At 45.5% G+C, this 21,723-nt stretch overlaps 1 protein-coding gene across 4 annotated transcripts in view; it reads left to right on the forward strand.

The window, feature by feature from the left end:
• The window catches only part of PLEKHD1 (pleckstrin homology and coiled-coil domain containing D1), a 35,346-nt gene that overhangs the window by 7,394 nt on the left and 6,229 nt on the right, over positions 1–21,723 (forward strand). For 3 of the 4 annotated variants that reach the window (XM_041460176.1, XM_041460178.1, XM_041460175.1), the window contains 9 exons: positions 6,996–7,089; positions 7,987–8,076; positions 8,587–8,663; positions 13,235–13,326; positions 16,100–16,152; positions 18,112–18,206; positions 19,156–19,249; positions 20,464–20,642; positions 21,222–21,354. In XM_041460176.1, the coding sequence (XP_041316110.1) occupies positions 6,996–7,089; positions 7,987–8,076; positions 8,587–8,663; positions 13,235–13,326; positions 16,100–16,152; positions 18,112–18,206; positions 19,156–19,249; positions 20,464–20,642; positions 21,222–21,354 (907 nt within the window). Of the gene's footprint in view, positions 1–4,635; positions 5,060–6,995; positions 7,090–7,986; positions 8,077–8,586; positions 8,664–13,234; positions 13,327–16,099; positions 16,153–18,111; positions 18,207–19,155; positions 19,250–20,463; positions 20,643–21,221; positions 21,355–21,723 lie in introns of those variants that run through there. The other variant, XM_041460177.1, reaches the window with a different exon arrangement.

A 21,723-nucleotide genomic window follows, 5' to 3' on the forward strand; every position in this document is an offset into this window, starting at 1 on the left:
GCCAGGCAGAGGCTCGGGGTAAAACTTGGGGCATAGCTTCCCTGCTGCTCCGAGTCTGCTTTACACATGTGGCACCCCACTGTGCTCTCTTCTTTATCTGTGCTATGTGCACTTCAGGGTGGTAATAGAGACTAGCTGCCTCCTCTGAATAATTATGATAGTTTCATGAAAGGGGAAGAGTCTGTTCATGTATTTTGCCTCTAAACTGCCTGACCTTTTTGTTTTGGCACTCAAAGCTCTTTGAGTCCTTCGGGTGCGAGATGGCAGGGCTGAGCTGACTGCGTGTGGGTCTCTAGTGTGTGTGTGTGTGTGGTCTGCAGGGATCTGTGCACAGCTCCAGTACTGCTGTGCTGCCTGGCACTGACAGCATGCTGGGAACAGCACATGCAGACTCTTCTCTGGGGAGAAGGTGGCTCTGAATTCTCTCCCATCTGGTGTTAGGGAGTTGTAAGCTGCTGGATGTTGTCTGTCAGCAGCCAGGAAGTTTGAAGCTGGAAAGCATTTGCTATAACCTTTAGCCAAGGACAGAAATATGCTCTATAATCCTGAAGTGGTGGGTCGGTTTTAAGTTTAGAGTTGGTGTAGTTTCTTTATGCAAATCACTGAATCTCTGGCACTTACCTTTCGTGGGTAAGTACCTTTGCTGCAGTCTGCAGTGTAGATACAAACAATCCGTTTCTAAAGCCAGCTTTCCCAGCTTTGCTCTCTGTAGTAACCATAGTGCTGCCCAGTCTGTGAAGATGGCATGGCCTGAAAAAAAACGTTACTTGGGAAGCAGTTTTGCGTTTGTAGCGGTCTTTGACCTGTGTGTGTTTTATTCTCTCCCATGCCAAGAACAGCCTATTTTCACCCAGAAAAGATTTTGTGCTGATGCTCCCTACTCAGCTCCCAAATATTGATAAATAAATGAATTATGTCTGGGAAACTGATTGTGTTTCAGAAAATAAGTGGACAGACTAATAGAGGGAAAGGTAATTTGCCATAGAGGAGGCATTTTTAAAAGGCTCTCCCTAATAAAAATTTCTTACAGGCAAATGGTCCATCTCTGTTCCCACTGTCATCATTTATTTAGTGCTGTTCTATTCCTAGAAGTCAACCCCATCTTCAGCAAGTGGTAAATATTTTAGTGATAGCAGCTGGGAGCAGAAGGGGAGGTGACTGTGGGGCAGGGGTGATGTGGAAGGTTAGTTGCAAGCACAGCAGCTGAGGGTTCTGGGGGACCAGACACAGGTCTGTTAAAGTTGAACATGGAATCTGTAGGGTTTGGAAGGAAGTGAGTACTGGGGTAAAAAGACTTGAACAGAAGGAACAATATGGTATTGGTTTGTTTGTTTTATCATGGGAGAGACTTGCTTTAAAGTAAAACAACCTTGCATGTTATTATAATAAATCATTATGGGGAGATGAGGAGCAATTCATTCATTTCCCCCTCTTTCTTCCCATACCCACCAACACATAGCTGGTCAAGTACAATTTTTTATGAAAAGAAGAGATGTTTCCCACTCCAGTTAAATTAAGAAAAACAATTACTATATATATGTATTATATGACTATATAATGATGTCATTAAGGACCTAGTCTCCAATAAATGTAGGTTTTGTCCTGAAATCTTGGACAACAGTACTACTCCCACTCCCAAGGAAAGTCTTTCCGAGGTATGGGACATAAAACTGTGTGTGAGGGGAGGATTGATCTCATTGTGCCATCAGCCACAAAGATAGGTCTATGTGGGAGATATGTGGTATTTACTGGCTTGATCCCATTCATTTGGCTGTGCCAGCAATACTTCTGGAGAAACTGAGAAGAAAAGCAACTGTTTCAGGGAAGAATGGAATCTGACTAGATAGCAGATCAAGGAAAAAGTGTTCAGGCATGGTGGCCAGTACTTTGGTGATGGAAATCCCAGGTTTTGGAATTTTACAGCAGTAGAGGTTATGCAGGGAGGAGGGAGGGATAGCAGAGCCTTGTTTTATCAGGGCTAGATCTGATGTCACCTGTGGAGACAGCTGAACTAGACCTGGGGCAGCTGTCTGGAGCATTTTAGTCTTTTCTTTTGTCCATGCAAAAGGAGTCTGCTCTGAAGCCCAAATATAATATTTGTGTGCTACCTCAGGTACTGTCTGAGAGTGGGCTGGATGTTTCTGGCACTGGACCAGTGTAGGTGTGTTTATCTGCAGGTCTGACATCTGAGCATGCTGCCTTTCAGAGCTTGATTTTTGAAATGCCATTAGCGGCATTCTAATGCCTATCCCTTAAAGAAAGGGAGTTCTATTCCTAATGTGAATTTCTTTACTTGTAAAGTGATATCCCTCCAACAGAGAAGCACCTGTCTTCTGAGTTTACTGGTACTTTTGAGCAGTCTAAGCTTGGGTCACTGCTGAAGTGGCTTTGGAAAATCATATTCTCAGTCCCTGACTAATGGTCCTCCCCTTCCAAACAACTGCACCCCATTCTTCCTTCCAATGCCTAACAAGCAATTTAGCCTCTCCTACTACAAAAGTTTTACTGGTAATGGCATCAGCCTGGCACAGAGGCTGGAGTGAAATGCATCATGTGTGTACCCACCCTGGATATGGCATGAATAGGGTGCTGTAGCTTTCCAGCATGGAAGTGGCGTATCCTTTACTATGAATAATCCCAGTCCCATATAGAAATATCAGGCTCTGAACTGTCACCATCCATGTATGAGACTTAGGGGTTCAATGAGACAGTGCCAGGAAGGGGCATCTCTTTGGTGAACACTGAACATAGAAAAGCAAGGTGAAGCACAAGAAGAGAGAGAACAAAACAAAAAATATGCCTATATCTCTCCATAAATCCATCAGAGATGACAGTTTGGAAGGAGGGAAAGACAGCACAGTTAAGAGAGAATTTTTTTGTCTTTTCTTGAACCAGTCCTGTCTGTGGCAGTGCAAAGCAGGCACATAACCTTGTTTTCCACAGTGGCTACTAACAGTCACTGCGTGTGGTCACAGGACAGATGGAAAAGGGAATTGTTTATGGCTGCTTTCTGCTCAGAACCCCCAGGAATCACACAGCTGCAGAGCAGCGTGCGTGTGTCTCAGAACCCCCCAGGGGCTGCCAAGACAGCGGGGCTGTGAGAGAGTGTGCTTCCCTCTGCTCCTTCTAATCTTCCCATTTAAGCATCCTGAACCTCTTCCCGCTCCCAGCCAGGCTGGGCGTGCTCCGGGTGCCGGGGCAGGAGGCAGGCGGGGAAGCCTGGAGCTGTCAGGAGAGGAAGAGCGAGGGGCAGGTACTGTGAACTCTGATCTTCATGCAAATAATAAAGATCATTTGCCCATCGCTTCCCTGAGCTGTCCCCGGGGATAGAGCACTGGGCTGATCTAGTAAATGGGATTTGCCCCCTGTGCTCCTGGCCCAGAGAAACACCGTCAGAATAAAGGACCAGGGAGACTGCTGCAGTTTTATAGTGTAACTACTTCATCTAGGCCATTGTCATGTCAAAAACTTGTACAAAGATTAGCTAATTAATTTCATTAGCCTTCTGTGATACAAAGAGTACTTATTCCACAGAGATCAGGTATCTCAATTTGTCCAGTACAGAGCTGTTGTTTCTGCTTTATATCCAAGTCACTCAAATTGTTACCATTCCTCTGCTATTTCGGTTTAATTACACTGTGGTTTCAGTGGTTCCTTAGGACAGGATCCAGCAGCAGGGATGGGTGACCACAGCAGCTGACCACATGAATGGCTCTTGTATTACCTGTGCTGCTTGTGGAGTGTGGCTGTGACAGGCTGTCTCACCTCTCACACCTTTGCTGCTGTTCTCCAAGGTTTTGAGCTCTGCTGTTTTTAAATTGCTCCTTTTTTGGGTTCTTGTTTGTATTCAAAATCTTCCCCTGTCCCTTTTTTCCTGCTGCCACATCTGTGCCTAATTCAGACACATGTTCAGTGTCTCCAGTCCTCCAATCACAGTCCTAATGGAGTGTCTCTCCCCATCCTCCCTTGAGCATCTTTTCTCTTTCTGCTCTTATTCACCTGGCTGCTGCTTTAGTCTTCAACCTGCTCTTGAGTCTTGTAACTCTCCTCTATTTTACTTCATCCCTCTTTTCACCATGCTGCATCAATTGCCCCTGGATTGTTGCATGGAGACTCTGTCCTGAAGGTCGTTTAAAGTGATGGTCTTGGTTGCTCAGTGTTGCTTTCCAGGTAAGGATAGGTGAGGGAATATGATCTGAGCATAAATACATTATGTGCACAAGCTAACCAAATTTTCAATGTTCTTCCTTCATTACTTTTCTTATTTTAAATTCTTATTTTGTATATTTTCATTCCAAACTCCCATATTTTCTCTCCACATCTCTGAGATCAGGGATCTAAAAGTTAATTTATCTGTGAGAGACACATCAATTTTCAGAGATTTGTGCTATGTTTTGTTCTTATTTTTGCTTTGATTTTGGTTTTCCTTGAAGAATAATCTATAATATGAGGATTATCAGCACTGAGTAATAAAAAGTATGTAACAAACTAAACCCTGTCTTTAACTGGGGGATAACATTTAAATTAAAAAGTCACAGAGAGTTAAAGATCAATATATTTACCTGTCTAGCAAATGTTTCTTGAGATTAGTCAGACTGAAAAGAGTGTTGAAAGTGATGATTTGACTTTCTCTGTTTCATGTGGTGTGTTGACTTTTGGCATCTCTAGATTCATACTTGTGCCCACAGTATCTGGTTCCCTGTGACTCACTGGACCAAGCACAGGCCATTGGGCAGGCAGGTTTGTTCTTTTAAGATGTCATTTCTGTGTCTATTGTGCAGATGAGCCACATTTCTCTCTAAAGAATGAAGTCCTCCTTGAACTAAGCATAGAGTTGAAGAAAACAGAAAGATGCAGCTACTCAAAGGAAAACTTGCTTATATAGAGTTAACAACCAGAGATGCGAGGAAAATTAATCAGAAAGGCACAAGGCTGCTGTTCACAGAAGTGATGTGGACAGGAGGAACCAGGAACAAATCTTGTCTGCTCTCTGGAGGTCTCTGATGTCTGCCTTGGCAAAGTACCTGCTTCTCCCCACCTCTGATGTCAACATGAACAGGTACAGATGAGAGGGCAAGGAGAAGAAAAAAAACTGGGGAACAATAACTGCTGCTGGTGTTTGTATGTTCTGAAGATTTCTGGATGTAAATAAGTACCTGTTCAATGACTGTCACTTTCAAACACTTTGGAGAAGGTACTAAGTGGTCCAGAACTTGAGTCTGCTGCAGACTTGGAGAAGTTTAGCTTTGTTCTTTTATTGCCCCAAGAGCCCGTGGTCTGTTTCCATGGCATTTGGCAATTTCATCTGTGTTGCCAGAGCCATAGCAGAAGACCAAGAGACAGAAGCTGATGGAAGCAGTAAAGTTTTCACCCAAGTAAAATAATTATAATAATTATTATTAATAATTATATATATTATTTTATTATGATAATTCTCTGCCAGCTTCAACATCTTTCTTCAGCTTTTGGAACTAAACTGGTACCAGATTTCTGTACTCATCTGGACTGGAGGAAGGACTTGGCTCCATCTGACAATCCATTCACTTCAGGAGAGGTCTGGGGGGGGATGGGGGTGCATGAAGGCATTAGAATTGTCCTTGTGGATCAGCCCCCTCAGCCTCTAGCCCATTACTAATGGTGGCTCCAAGGAATGGTGCAGCAATGCCCAGGCTGCACAAGTGGGCAGCACTGCCGGTAGAGGTCTTCTCTTATTCCCTTCCAGAAACAGGAGGATTTCTTGGGAATGTTCTTATTATTCACGGAGGTGCCTTATCCTTTCCAATTTCCTCATGGTCTCTTGCCCTCAGGACCACATGAAAGTGATTTACACAGCTGTGTTTTGTGAAATGTAAAAAGGCATTTTTAAATAATTTTCACATTCTTGCCTTTCACTTTCTTCCCAGATTCCTCTTTCTCATGTCAGAAAATATGTACAAAACAGAACAATACATTTTCTTTGTCATTTGCTCTTTTGAAACCTCCCTACTACACTTGTCCCCATTTTTTTTTCAGCTGCTCTTCTTTCCTTTTCTTCAGCTGCTCAATTTTTGAGTGCTGCAGAGATTTAGACCAAATTGAAACTAAGTCAGGTATCTCTCCCCTGTACCACTGCCTGCAGAATATGTGCAACCTCAATTTTTGAAGAGAGGAGGGACACTCCCAGGGGCATTTCCAAAACCCAAATAAGTTAAAGGTGGCACTCCTTTAATCATAATTTTGAGGATGCATTCCAGTAAGTTAGAGGCTTGGCTTACAGAAGCTGTGATATTTTGTGGTTACTACATAATGATCACCAGAGCATACCTAAGGCTAAGTGAGCAGAACAAGGCCTATTTTAATGTTACACATATGAGAAAAAGAATATTCAATTTCCTTTGTAGTTGTGAAGGTCAGTGACAGGAGAGTTTGCCAGGTGCTCTGCTTAAAAATATCTCTCAAATTTATTTCTGCTCCTGAGTGCTTTGGTGGCCAATTTTTGCCTCGAGAGTCACCTGGGGATGCTAGGCTGTGATTCTCTGTTGGACTGGAAACACTTCCCTCTGGCTTATGCTGAGATGGGAGGGAAGAGGGTGGCAGGCAGCATATTGCAAAATAAGCATTTAGTTGGTCTCAGCCCATGCAAGAGACCCTTGAATAAAAGAGCAGCTCTCTCCAATAGGTTGAATTCAACATGTGAGCTAGAGAGGGCACACACATAGAGGTGCCAAAGGTCTGTGGTCCTGTCTGGGGCACAGAGTGCTGTCCCTGTGCCCTGTGAGCATGTGGGTTTCCCTCAGCTCTGGTGAGTGCCTGCTGGGGTGAACTGCAAGCACAAAGTACCTCAACTTGGCACTTGCTGTTAAGCACCAGCAGAAGTGAGGCACCTCACCTTAGTCTTAGGTGGGAGTGGTAAACTCTCCTGCTCAGAAAGCAGCTTTAGTTAGGTGGGGGTTTTCTTGTGCTGTGAACCACAACCCTCATTTCACCAGAATGTATTTCCCTTCTCTGTCTTAAAGGTTCTTCATCATTAAGGAAAGCTTCCTGCTGTACTATGCTGAGAGTGAGAAGAAGAGTTTTGAAAGCAATAAATACTTCAATATCCATCCCAAGGTGAGCAGTGTTTGCACAAGGAAGGAGTTATTCTGTTTCCAGCATTCCCTCCCCCTTCCTCCATGGGCCCAGCAGGTGAAGAGGTAAGTCCCAGTAAGCCTCAGACATCTCACAGGTTCAGGGAAGCCTCAAAAGAGAAGGAATCATGTTGGCACCTTTTCAGGACATTTAATGATTCTGCAGGCATATGACTTCTGTTTTTTATTACCTGATAGAAGATATATTCCCTTGTTTTCATGATCTAATCAACTAATATTGTGGCTATAAAAATAATGTTGGCAAAGCCAGTGGTGGGGCTAAGAGCTCCATTTGCTTCTTGTTCCTAACCTGTACTTGCACTTGGCAGCAGCTGATGGCCCACCTGCCCTCAGTACCTGAGTGGCCTCTGTAGCTCCAGAGGACCTTGTGTTCTGGGCTGCTTTTGTCCTCTGCAGTCACTACAGGCTGATGTAGCACATGAGCTTCCTAAGGTGCTGATTCCACTCATCCTGGTTGTCACAGCCAGCTGCCTGCCCCACACAGCACTGTGGGGTTTTCACTGCTGTCAGTGACTGTAATGAATGCACAGCCTCTTCCATGAGAATCTGCAAGGTTTGCCCCTCTTGGGAGATCACTTCCTCCTTGATGAAACAGTTTCTGCTTCCATGTTCTAGCTAACAGCTTTCCCTCTGTGCTGAAGGCAGGACTGCCATCCTTAGCCCCTTCCAGATACCTGCTGTGGGTTTCCTGGTGGTGATGAGAGTCCCTCTGCTTTGCAGGAACTGTGTGTATTGCACTTCCCAGAATAGCCAAGGCAGGGCAGGGGCCAACAAAGTGACTGAAAGTTCAGCTCCTGGTTAGTTGATAGTTATACTTGATTTTTTTTTGACTGATTAGAGTGCTCTGGTTTATCTCCAGGGTGTCATACCCCTGGGAGGCTGCATTGTGGAGCCCAAAGAAGAGGCCAACATGCCTTATGCCATAAAGATCTCTCATGAAGACTTCCATGTAAGTAGATTTCTTTTCTTCTAAAAAGCTCCAAACACCACAGAACAGGTTAATGCTGATGAGCAGAGCTGGACTGGCAGACTTTTCCCTCCCCACCAAGGTATGCCTACCCTCTCTGGACAGACTATCCTGAGGGCAAGGGTGACTTAGCATCCCAAGTCCCCTCAACACTTTGCTGCTGCTGCTGCTTTGACAATCAACAGGGAAACTTGCACTTTCTGACAGCAGGTTTTAGGATACTAGCACACCAGTGGACAGATTCTCAGGAGCCCTAGAGCCCATGTTGCCCTATCAGAGTTATTCCAGCTGTGGCTGTTTGCTGTGTGCACACTTCCCAATGTGTGGTAGGCCTAGGTCGTATTTGCTCCCGTGTGATGCTTCTTGAGGAGGTGGAAGGCTGTGGTGGGCGCTCCTCCCACCACACTGTGTCCAGTTCATGCCAGAAGTGCACAGAGGTGCATAAGGCACCAGCCTCTCTAATCTGGGTTTTTTCCCCCTCCCCTCTTCCAGGGTAACATTGTTCTAGCAGCCGAATCAGAGTTTGAGCAGGCTCAGTGGCTGGAGATGCTGCAGGAGTCTGGAAAAGTGTAAGCTTCTTTCTATTCCTTATTTGCTTTGATCTGCTCTGTAGGTGTATAAAGGATAAAGAGGAAGAAGCCTGACTAGGCTGACTAGAACTAGAAGGGCTATGAGGAGCCAGACAAGCTTCTCAAAAACAGTGAGAGCTTTACTTCTGGACCCATCCTTACTCTAAAGGGGAGTGCTCTAAAACTGATGCAAAGCTTCCCACCTTGTAGTGCAGTGTGTCACTCTGTTCACCACCCCAGGCTGTCATCTGCCAAATGCTGATACACTGAGTTCCAGCTGCTATCCCTCTCTCATGCCTCTGAGAGGTGGGAACCCTCCTGGTCCATTTTGTGTGGGAAGCAAGGTTTGAAGTCTTGACAGAAGTGGGAGTCAGACAACCTCTCTGTATGAATTTGGGATAAAGTAAGAGCAGAACAGGCAAGGCATGAAGCTAGTGAGCAGCTGCCCATGTGGCTCTATGTCCTGCTATGATCAGGGACCTCACCATCACAGTTCTGATCAATAACAGTAATTGCAGTTCTGTGTCCATGGGGTGTGCATTCCTTCTGCCCAGATCTGTGGGTGCTCAGGCCATGCAGCAGCAGGATTTGGCCTCTCAAAACAGTTTAATTGTGAAATGTGGAGGTAGCCTAAATCCCAGGAGAGGCAGTGTTAGCAAAGCATTTCCAGCCCACCTGCAGGGGTGAGAGGGTTTTATTGCTCTCTGCATTCAGTACTGTTTCACACTCTGCTGAGAATGCTGGAGAGAGATTTGCAGTTAGTTGGCCTCCAGCTCTGCAATCCCCCAGCACCCAGGAGCCTGACAGTGCAATGAGCAGCTGTCCTGCAAAGCCAGAGCAGGCTTCTTCTAAATCTCAGCAGATGCAGGAAGAGATAACACTAAAACAGGGATTTGACTTTCCCAAATGAGATACAGAAACTTCCTGGGTTTGTAGGGCAGAGCCTGCTGTTCAGCTATGAGGCTTAAAGCAATGAGCATTTTGCTTTGCCCTTCCTGGCTGCATTTCATGTGTGGTCTCTTATCACTGTAGGGACAGAAGCTGTTTAACTTGTAATACCAGTGTATGCATGTATGTGTACATGTTAAGGCAATATCTCAGTTAATTTCAATGTTGTGAGGCTCAACATGTAGATTTGTAATTAATGGGGAACCTAATGTTAAGGTGGATCAGCCCAAGCCAAGCTTTGTGCTGCAGGTCTGTGCTTGGCTGCAGTGCTGGGGCCAGCTGTTCCCTCCGTGGCAGTGTATGAGCTGCAAGACAAAGCTGTCCATGAAGTTTCATGGGAGCAGGAGTCCCATGGGACACAGGACCCAAGGCAGAGGTCTGCCACCCCCTTGGCACGAGCAGCCTTGGCCACTGCACAGGAGAAGTGACCAACAGAGTTAGCCCTTCAGCAATGTGGAGATTTTTATTGAATAGCTCAGGTCTGCACTTGCCTTTGCCAATGTTAAGATCAACTATTGCCAAGGGCAATAATTTGGGACCAAGTTCACCTTTCAGGTGTGTATGAGAGGGAGGGAGGGCAGCACAACTGAGGACGGGTATGTAAGTAAGCCCTGCATTGCTGCATTTGTCACAGAGGCAGCCTTTTCTTTAGCCCATGCTTTAATATTCCAACAGTAGCATTTAAAACTGAAGCTAGAAGTGGCTGCTATCATACAGCAAACCAAGGAAAAGCACAGATTATGTGATTTAACGGGGTCGGGTTGGGAGCTCAACAGCAGTCAGAAAGGCCAGCATGGGCCAATAAATTGATCTGCAGTGAATAGAAAAGCTAAAAGAATACAGTTTAATTATTCTAGGCAATTATAATGTTCTTTTGTTCCTAGATGGAGATTGTACTGCCAGTGGCACTGCAGCACTTAGCTGGGACCATCCTGCTGTTTTCATCATTATTTAAAGCTGATCAAAAAAGAAAAGAACCAAACGAAAAAACCAAAACCAAGCAACTTAAAAAAAAAAAAAAAAAGCAAAAAAAAAGAGCCCAATCCCATAACAAACTCCATAGACTATAGGTGAATGAGGAAAAACAAATCCAGGCTGGGAAATATCCTCTATTCTTTATTTCAATTTTGTCCACTGTCTCTTTCCATCTGGGGTGGATCATGTGTATGTGCCTGCAAAACTGGTTATTGCCTCCACCATCACAGTCTGCTTGGTGATCCCTTCAGTTCTTCACTCCTTTCCAAGCCTCCTGCCCTGGTAGGGAAATGGCTTCTTCAATGCAGAGGGGAACTGATGGGATCCCCACACATCCAAAATGTTGTGGCTTGGACTTGCCACACTTGTCAGATTGTGAAAGCTTTTTGGAAATGCACAAAGCCCTGACTCCCAGAGTGCCAGGCTTTCTTCCCACTTGGAGAGGCTTTGCTGCTGCAAGTGGGGGAGAGGGGCACACATAACCTCTCTCTATCCACAGCAGCATTCCCTGAACTGGTATAAAGTAAACTTGGTGGGCAATGCAGGAGAAAAAAAGTAACGTAGTACTTACATACTGCAGACTATAAAGTGCTAAGTGTCTCCAAAAATTGGCTGTGGGTGCTACCAAGAAAGGTAAAATGCAATGAAAGCTAAAGAAATATTCCCAGTGCTGCAGAAGGACTGGAACAGATAGTGATTGAGGTGTATATGTGATGGAGATTCTCTACAGCTTTGGGGTTGTTTTTTTTTTTCCAGGCAGGGACTTTCTACATGTCCCATGAACCTTCCTGGCCCAATTTCCAATGTGTTTTCCAATACTTTAGGCAATGTAGCTTTTTCTGATGAAAACTCACTTGGCAAGAAATACAAAATAAAATAAGCTCTTGCTTGCCCCTCAAATGGTTCCTCCCTGTGGCTGTGGTTACACCAGCACTGGTTCCAGCAGATGTAGGAATAAAAGTTTAAATGCTGCATGGTGATCCAAGTGCATTTTCAAAGTCACACAGCAGTGGGTGCAGTAACCTTTGAGTAAGACAGGGAAATGTCTTGTTAGTCTGGGGAAGGGAGGGAACCCTGAAAAAGAGAATCTGTAAACAGACACCTTAAAGGCTACAGATGTTTTGAAACCCTCCATGTAATCATATGATAAACTCTGTCATTCTCCCCCCTCCTGTTTGCCTCTCTGGGATCAGATTTGTCCTGTAACAGGGAACGTTAGTGAGAAAACACGTTCACACCCACATGTTCTCACTCGAGATGAAGATGTCTACCTGTGGGCAAAACAGCACCTTTTAAATTAGCGTTCTAATTTCCTCTCTACTTTAGAAGTAGCCTCATTAGCTGACAAGAAACACATATATCTGCAAAGAGCTTGGGCTGCTGGAGCTGTAAGCTGCCTGGTCCCTGGGGTGGTGTGTGTTTAATTAGCCCATCTGGCTTTTATAAGAGACAAAGTACAGCTTGCCTTGAAATTGGAGATTGCCAAATTAACAGTTTCCAAAAAGCTAGAATTTCAAATTGTTCACAAAGAAGCTTGGTACAGGAAGCTTTACAAATATTTAATATTTATAAGATCCCTTAGGATTTAACAACAATGGCAGAATTTCTGGGCAGCAATTGCTGTTCCTGTATGCACATCTATATAAATGTATTGGAATAAATTTTAGGTATGTTTTAATGTTACACATTTTATGTGTGTAGATTTTTTTCTAATGAAACATGAATAGAAGTGAGCAGCAAACTCCATTTCTGGTTCTATTTTTTGTTTTTGTGTGTGCTTGTCCTTGATGTTTAGTATCTGTATTAAAGCCTAGCCTGTCTGTGAACTCAACCAGTAATGGATATCTGCTCCACAGGCCATTTTTTAGCTTTGCTTCCTGAGGTGTTTAAGAGACCTTGAGATCCTCTGGCCGGTGGCCCTACAATAACACAAGGTCCTCTTTGAATATGCCTGCTTCCTTTAACATTCCCTACTTGCCAGCATCTTTTCTGGCTTTTATCTCTGGTTCTTCGTTGTCAGGAAAAAGCACTTGACTCACAGCGTAGGGCCAGACACCAAGTCCTAGTGGCTTACAACTTTAGCAGAGGAGGGGTTGATTGGTTCCAGGATGGATGATGGATACCAGAAAGACTGAAGGTAAAAGGCCATAGGAAGGATTCAAGAAGTGGTTGAAGTCTGAAAGGGAAGAGTGACTCTAACAGCCAAATATTGGAAAGGCTGCAGAAGACAATGTTGCTTGCAGTGGGAAGTTACTAGAGTTAAAAGCTAAAATCTGGTTCTAAAGTCTGTCATTTAAAGAGTTCCAGGTATATCCTGTTGCAGTTGAAGGCTGTGAGTGTGCTGGATTGGTCTGGAGAGCCCTCAAAATTAAGTTCAATATAAAAATCTCCAAAACACTGGAAAAAACATTTGAATAGCTGTGAGGGGTTGAAATACAGCCCATGTATTAAAAAAAATAAATAATTACTGAATGCCAGGGAAATTTCTCCAATTCATTTGTTGAGAAAACTTTTAGGGAGTTTTGGTCCCAACTGATGAGAGTCTGCATGTTTGAATTCCTTGGCAGTTTGCTAGGCTGAGTCCCCTGTCCTAGTCCGTGGGGCCCTTAGCTCTCTTACATTGCCTGCTTTGTGTCTGCTCTCCCTAGGACCTGGAAGAATGCTCAATTGGGAGAAGCCATGATCGAGAGCCTGGAAGCTCAAGGACTACAGCTGGCCAAGGAGAAACAGGAATATTTAGGTAGGAAACTCTTACTTTGAAAGCCATAAAGGCCAAAATAGTAATTTTGCTTTTCCTGGAGTAGTCAGTGTGGTCAAGACAAGCAGCTACAGGTTTTCTCTGGATGAAGCTTTTGAGCAGTCAGCAGCTGAAATTCAGGTCTGAAGAGAGTCAAAACATGCAAAAGTTAAGGTGGGATCTGGACATCTGTGTGGAGTGTGAAGGAGGAACATGCTTTGCCCAACATTCTGCAGTCCTCCATGGCTCATCTGTACAAACATTTGCCACCCCTGAGAGGTTTGGATGTGCTGGTTTCAGCTGCTCACAAGCAAACAGACAATACCTTTGTCTCCCTCAGTAAGACCTGATACTTCTGAGGTTGGTCACAGATTTTCATATGAGTTTTCTTCACCTAGCTGGTGCTTTTTTTAATCTTACTCTACTTGACCTTTGTGTTTGCTGACACTGTTCATATTGGAAGTGGGAGCATTTACATGGGCTTGTTTGAGGTATTTAATGGCAGTGGTTAATTTGTCAGTGCTCTCTGTAGACAGTGGAGAAAGAACAGAAATAATCTAGGTATGAAGAGAGGTAGATTATGTAATCCAATTCCCTATTTAGGAGCCAGCCTCTGCATGGCCTGATACCTTGGATGCTCTGACTGCCTTGAGAAGTCCAGTTATCTCTTCCCCTCGTTGCCTATAGGAAGAGCCAAGGGAGAGTAGCCCTTTTAACCCAGATGACCTCCAAGTTACAGCATTCCCCAGGTCTAAGAGACCTTCTGACCTGGGGGTGCAGGTCACAAATGTGGGCCCAGTGACTTGTCTGGAGAGTTATCTGCTTTAAATAAGATAGCAGAAGTTTGGGTGCTTCAGGTTGGTGATGCCTTGAGCAGGGGCTCATGCTATGTGCTCCTAATTGCCAAGCCGCTGGAGGAATCTTAAGGAGCTTTTTGCATTTCTGCATCCATGCTGATCCGGGCTGATCTTGGTATATAGTCTCACAAGTGACTGATCATAGCTCAAGTATCAAGGCATGTTTACTCTGTCCATCCAAACACCATTCACCCATGTGACCCCTCACAAAGGAATAGGAAATGCTGCGTTTTCAAGCTTCAAGCTCATATGTGAGGCAGGCAGGGAGAAGTAGTTCCACACTTGACAAAGAAATAACGGGGGCTACTGAGAGGAGGACCTGAAGGGACAGAAAGAGGAGGAAAATGAGAAAAAGGAAAGTTTCATCAAAGCATTTTGCAACCAGCAGAGCAAATGAAAGGGCTTTAAAGAATAAAGAACTCTTTAGTATGATAAAAGAAAAGGTGGTGGAGAAATAGAGGAATACACATTCTGTGGCAAATAGGAGATATTTGGAATATAAAATATATGTTTCACTGGGTTCTTTGGTCCATGACAAGAACATTCAGAGCTGGTCAATTGTCACAGTTGGTTACTTTCTTTTGATATGAACTGTCTATTTCTATATAAGTGCTAAAGCTTCTGCCTCATTAGCCCTACCTTCAATGATCTGTGTCCATCCTGTAGTCAAGCTTTGAGGTCAGGCACTGTTCCTGAAAACAGGTCAAGGTTCTCTGGACGAACACTGCTCTGAGGAATTTCTTGAATCCACACTGAGTTATCTTCCACTCAGCTAGGATCCAGGTTTCACTGTCAGACATGGACATTACAGAAGCTATCAGGTCTAGGGCTTGGGACCCCCAGGAGGGGCAGAAGAGGGAGGGTGGGTGAGCCTCTGTAATTACAGTGTGTCTGTGCTAAGCTCTGGCCAGGGGGAAGAGGGAGAGAGTGGGAAAGAAAGGCACCAGTGGTGCTCAGCAGAGCTTGGGTAATGTAACCCTATTTCTCCGGCACCAGGAGCCCTGCTCTGGGCAGGAGGCAGAGGTCTGCATTCCTCCTAGAAGCAGTAATGCTGCCAGCAGCAGAAACCTTGTCAGGTTCTCAGTACCAGGGAAACCAGTAGCACCTCACTCACCTCTCGAGAGGAAGATAGAAGTGCTCCAGTCAATCTGCCCTGCTCCCGCGGCAGCCAGGTGGCAGAGCTGAGAGCTAAACCCGAGGCTTGACCACGAGAAGTGTTTCTCTCTGGATTCCTGTAAGCGTGGCTAAGAGCTGCCCGAGGCAGAGCCGCTGAGCTTGGAGCTGGCACAGCAGGCTGCAGGGTGAGGACAGAGCACAGCCTCTGCTGGGCATGTGTGTGTTCAGTGGGCAAGAGCAACTGCTGTTGAGGGGATCTGCTCTGTACAGCAGAAGTTTTGTGGCTAAGTTAGGGATTGATTTCTGGGCTTGGCTGGGACATCCCAAGGTGATAACAGGAAGTTGGCAGTGCTGCCCAAGAGGGCTAAGGAGAGGATGATGGGCTAGGCAGGTGAGCTGCAGGAAAACTGACTGCTGCTACATGTGGTGTGACCCTCTGCACTCACTTGACCTTTCTGTGCCTTGTTCCTTATCTGTGAAGCAAGATAAGAATATTTTCCTGACTCATCTGGAGGATGGTGAAGAATGGTTCATTAATGCTCTTTAAGAACATTGAGAGGGAACCTTAGAAGGAGTACAAAGCAATATGCGTCTTTAGTTGATTAAGTTATTTGGCAGGAGGGAAGTTATAGAACATCCCATTAGTACCATCTCAGCCTTTGGAGCCTCCCAGACAGATACACACAAAGGAATAGGGAATGCTGCATTTTCAAGTTTCAAAAAGTCAGTGTTTCTTGTTTGTAAATATCCTGAGGATATAAAATGCTTTTCTCTGTGCTTGGGCTTTTTTTGTGTGCTTGCAGATAAATTAATGGAAGAAACAGAAGAGCTATGTCTGCAGAGGGAGCAAAAAGAGGTGAGTTCGTCACAAGCCAATTTTCTTCAGCTGCCATGTGGCAGTGCTGGGAGGTGTTGGTTTGAAGGCATGTCAGTGTTCAGGGAGAGAGGCTTGTGGAGGCACAAGATTCTCCAGCCAGCCTCTGGGTCCTGTGGATCAAGAGAGGAATAAGACCTGTGCCATGAGATGGGTCATGGAGGTGTATCCCTGCCCCCTTTCCCTGTTACTTTCCATGCAGCAGGTTTGTCATTATGGCTCCAGGAGGACCAGGGAGGAAGATGAAATGAAAATGATACTCACTGGATTGAATTACACAATTGTTATTTGTGAAGATTCAAGAAGATTGTGGCAATTAATGTGGCCATCTCCACAATTAGAAAACAAGTAAACAAACATTGTTTTAGCATAAAGGTACTGTTGTGAGAAATAAGGAGCACAAAAAACAATGTGGTTTGTTCTTTGGACACAGCAGAAATGGGGAGAATAAAAAATGTTGCACTAGGGAAAAATCAAGAGAGCACTCCCTTAGATGTGACTGTTATACCTTAGTTTACCTTAGAATAGAATGGCTTGGGTTGGAAAGGACCTTAAAGATCATCTCGTACCAACTCCCCTGCCATGGCAGGGAGCGACATCCACTAGGCCAGGTTGCTTTATCAAGTTTATAATTGCTTTTCAAACTATTCCTAGCTTGTAATTGCTTAATATAATAGAAGTAGCACATCCTTATATTTACCAATCCAAATCTATACTGATTTTTATAGCACCATCATAAAGTCATGGCAAGATAGCTGTGCAAATGGATTGTCCTATTACACAGTTGGAAAGTCTGCATGGATATGGACCACCATGTCACGACGTTGCAAAGTGCCTCATGCTCTTTTCCAGTTAATCCAAAATGACTGCTGCCTCTCCTTAGGAAAAGATGGCAATGCTGACCTAGGCTTCTCAGGCCTATATCTTTCTTGCATACATTTCTGGAGAGGTAAAATTCAAAAGTGGCTTGGACACTTGCTTAGGGCTAAGCTCCTTTTGCCTTTGCAGAGGGACATCTCCCTCTGGTGAGATGGTGAGGTAGCCTGCTGCACAGCTCACAGCCACAGTGGGGGAAATGACCTTGTCTGAAGATCTTGGAACAAATCTCTGCTCTTCCAAAGCCATGCACAGTAACTCCATTGCCCACAAAGAGCAGATGGGGCTGGGTTAGTTTGAAGGAGTTTGGTGCTGTGAAGGACTGAATGTAGATCTTGCTGAACTTTGTGGTTTTACCCTGTGGGAGCCTGAAGGCTTCAGAGCAGTATGTTGGGAAAGCAGGCTCCAACTGTGTACCTGCACCATGGAGCAAGGGTCTTATTATAAATTTATCCAGTGCCAACACTGTTCTGTGACTGGCAGGGGCCTGTAGCAGGAGCTCTGCACAGCAACTATGGCTGCAAGGGGACCTGACCAGGAGAGGGACCCTTACTGAGTTTTGGTTTTATCACCACAAAGATAGTGACAGGCTGATTAAGCTGTGCAAAGCTGTAACTGAATGGTTTGTGTTTTCCTGCCCCAGCTGGGGTGGGAAGAAAGGCTGGGCTGGTAGAAGTATCACACTTCAGGCACAGAAATCCCGGAGCTGCTGCATTCTGAGGCAGTCTGGCTTTTCTGTGTCTGTATGGGTGGGTGCCTGAAAATGGTACATACAAGTAAGTCTAGCATTCCCAGAGAGTTTTGGAACTTCTGTACATATGTTACAGAGCTGACCTCTGCAAGGAGCATGTCTGAGATTTCCAGATGTATGGTGACCTGGCTGGGGCTTTTGGATGTTTGAAATCCTTCTAATTGCCCCTGGACAAAAATGTGGTGGAGTCAGACACCCTGTAGCTCTGCACAGCTTGCGTTAAATGCCATGTTAAAAGTCCCAGGCGCTGTTAACAGAGGAGCCTCTCCTGACTGTGTTGGCAGAGTACATTCCTGTCTTCTCTTTTGGAGCAGGAACTCGAGCGTCTGAACCAGATCCTGGAAGCAGAGAAGCAGCGTTTTGAAGAGGTGGTGCGGGAGCTGCGGCTGGAGCAGGAGGAGATCAGACGGTACGGCCACAGGGCAGGGAAGGGACACAGCTCCCACACTGGGCAAAAGCACACTGTGGTATTGAATCCAAACAGTCTGTAAAATCCATCTGGTTTGTGCATGTAGGAAGGAGATGGTGCCTTGACCAAAGCAGGAATGGTTGTGGCTCTTTACCTGCATTTGCTATTGCTTATGGCCGATAGAACACAGCTTAGCTTCATTTTGCGCTCAGGCCTCCAGCAATTTAATTTCAAAGTGCTGGGACACAAGCAACCCTCACATTAGTTGGGGTAGCATGGCAAGGGACAGATGCAAGAGAAGATTTCAGAGAGGCAATTAGTTCAGCTGCCTGAACAGCTCTGTGGAGTCTAGACACCTGGATCTGGTTTTCTACCATCAGCTGAATGACAGTGGATGCATGATGATACACAGATTAGTAAGATCACCAAGATTAGCTTTGTCATTTTTAAAGTTAACTGTGCAAAATATTAGCAGCAAATGTACTTAGAAATAGAAGGATCCAAGTGCTTTGCCCCAAGTGTTGAAAGGGCATTTTTTGCTATCACTCTCTTTTTTTTTTTTTTCTTTTTTCTTTTTTTCCCCCTGAGTAACATCTCAGAAAAGTCAGTGTGATTTTGCAAACCATTTTTGTTCTCACAGGCTCTGCTTAGATGTGACTCCCTGTCTGAGCTCTTTCAGTTGCAACCATGGCTCTACCCTTGCTGGAGAAACACAGTGACTGTTGGGTTGGGTTTGATGATCAGGAGGCACAGTAGAATTCCTGAACACCTGTAGTGTGTCCAAGGCAGGATGTGATGCTTCCTGGCAAACTCCTGGCTCTCCAGGACTGGCTATACCAACTGATGGTTGCAGGTCCTGCACCAGGATACCCACAGCCCGCACAGCCTGGGCACGGTCTGCGGGGCTATTGTTCCCCTGTAATAGCTGTCACTCCTTTTGCTTCTTTAGGGAGCTGGAGCTCACAGCCCGCTCCCTTAAAGGAGTGGAGGAAGAGAAGAAGGAGTTGCGAAGCCTGACAGAGTCCTTACAGAACACCCTAGAGGTGAGTGACCGCTCCTCCCCTCTGAGTGACAGCATTTGGGCCTGAAAGCAATGCTGTCCCATGGAATGAATCCAACATCTGTTAATGCCAGAATTGAAGTGCTGTACAGATAAACAGGTTCATTTGGTAGCTGGTATGAACATCAAAATCCCCTGCAGAAAAGGATGAGAAATAACACAGAGCACAACTGAACCAAGATTTTCTCAGCAGTACCAGGTGATGTGGTGGTAGCACAAAAACCATGATAAGCTGTGGTTTAGGAGGATTGGGTGGAACAGTAGGGAGAGAATTTTCACCAGATGGGCAGGCAGGCAGTCAGAGAGGTTGAGGAACCTTCATCATGGACTGTTGTCAGACTGTAAACAGCCACAGCTGACCATATCCTGCTGTGCTGCCATACTGGCTCTGAACAGCAAGCTGGGAAGGAGCCTAATGGAAGGTCCCTTCCAGCCAACATGACTGTAAGTCTGTGATGAGCTTTTTTTTTTTGTTTGTTTTAACTGCACCTCCCTACCTTCTGGTGGAATTTGAAGCAGCTGAGGGGCATTCTTTGTTCACAGAAGGGAGCATGATTCCCAAGAAAATCATGGACCACATGGGAATCTAGGAAACATAGTTTTGATGTATTAAAATCTTTCCTTACTGGTGGATTTGTGGATATTGTTTGTGAAATTTCCACACAGTTGGCATTCTGAAGCTGCAATGTTTGTGTCAGATCCTGCAAGTTTGTCCAAAAATCTGTTCCTTTGGGCTCTTCTCCTTGCCCACAGTTATGACCAAAAGAACTGGAAAGCTATGGAAGTACTGAACACTTCAGAGACAAACAGCATGATGTGTCCCATTGCCCACAGTTAAAAGTACCACAGAGGGAGTGCCTCCAGTTCCCACTAAGGAGCAAGCAGAGCAGGGAAGGCAGGGAAGCTGCCTGCATCTCTGATGCACCAGGGAAGCACATGTTCCAGTGCCTGTGTCCTTACTAGCATATCACATCAAAGGAGCCTGCTGGTTCACCCCTTCATAGCAAAGGCTATGTTGGAGGCTTGCTCCCCGTGAAGTAGGTGTGAAATGAAACCCAAATTTTGTTACTCCTGTGTTTACCAGAATGAGGCATGTGGATGTAATGATGGAGGCGCTCAGTAAGGAAGAACCAGGCAGGAACAGGAGCAGAAACATTACACTTGGCTGATACTCACAATCTCTTGTCCTTCTTCAAGGAGCTTTCCCTGGAAAAACAGCAAATGCTGGAGATGCTGGAAGAAAATGAGAGCCAGGTCCCACCTCCAACCAGCCCCAGCAAGGAGCAAAGCCCCATCTGGGGACTGCACTGCAGCCTGCGACAGATTGAAGAGAAGATGCAGCAACTTCTGCAGGAGAAACTCCTGGCAGAGAAAAGGTGAAGTGGGGAAAGAGAGCACTTCTGCTCAGGCTTAGTGGTGCTGAATGACGTGACTGTCTGCTGACTTGCTTTTTGGTTGCCAGCATCGGACAAGTCTGGAAGCTTGTCTGGTTCCAATGGCAGGAGTTCAGCTTACAAATCCTTCAAAGGAGACAGAGTGAGGCAGGGCAGCTGAACTTGGTCCCACTTGGGTCTGCTCCTTTCAAACCAGGACTTGGGCATGTGAGGGTGTTCTTGGCCTCTCCATAAGGAGTGTTTGGTGCTCCTGGGCCTCATCTGGGAATTGAGAATGTTCCATTCAAGAACTGTCGTCCTGCTTTCTCCAGCAAATGCCTGTGTTGTTGCAATGGAGCACATAGTGCTGTTGAGAATGTTCCATTCAAGAACTGTCCACCTGCTTTCTCCAGCAATGCCTGTGTTGTTGCAATGGAGCACATAGTGCTCCTGTTAGTGTCTCTTTGCTCTGGGCAGTCAAAGGTAGCTGAGCAAGTCCCATCATGATACTGAGCTCCTTTCCTTCCTGTGGGTTGTGTTGGGGTGGGAATGGTCATCTTTGTTTGCTGTGCCATGCACCAGGATGAAGGAGAATGAGGAGCGGTCTCGAGCACTGGAGGAGGAGCGGGAATTTTACTCTTCCCAGTCGCAAGCGCTGCAGAACTCGCTCTCGGAGCTGACTGCAGAGAAACAGCAGGCAGAGAGAGACCTCAAGGTATCCCCTGCATACGTCATATATTGCTGTCCCTGGACTCAGAGTGCTTCCGTTTTCTCTTTCAATTCATTCCCTATCAAGCCAAACTCTTTGTTTTATTTAGTTTTCACATTTTGGTCATAAATCTTCATTAGCTGTGCTTCATATTGCCAATTGTATCCTGGCCTGCATCCAAAGCAGAGTAGCAGGCAGTGCGAGGGAGGTGATTCTGTCCCTCTGCTCCAAGCTGGTGAGACCTCACCTGCAGTGCTTCATCCAGCTCTGGAAGGACATTGACCTGCTGGAGTGAGCCCAGAGGAGGACCACCAAGGTGCTTGGAGGGCTGGAGCACCTCTCCTGCAAAGACAGGCTGAGAGAGTTGGGGCTCTT

The sequence above is a fragment of the Pyrgilauda ruficollis genome, unplaced genomic scaffold (genome assembly GCF_017590135.1).
Source record: "Pyrgilauda ruficollis isolate IOZ18807 unplaced genomic scaffold, ASM1759013v1 scaffold14, whole genome shotgun sequence".
NCBI lineage: Eukaryota > Metazoa > Chordata > Aves > Passeriformes > Passeridae > Pyrgilauda > Pyrgilauda ruficollis.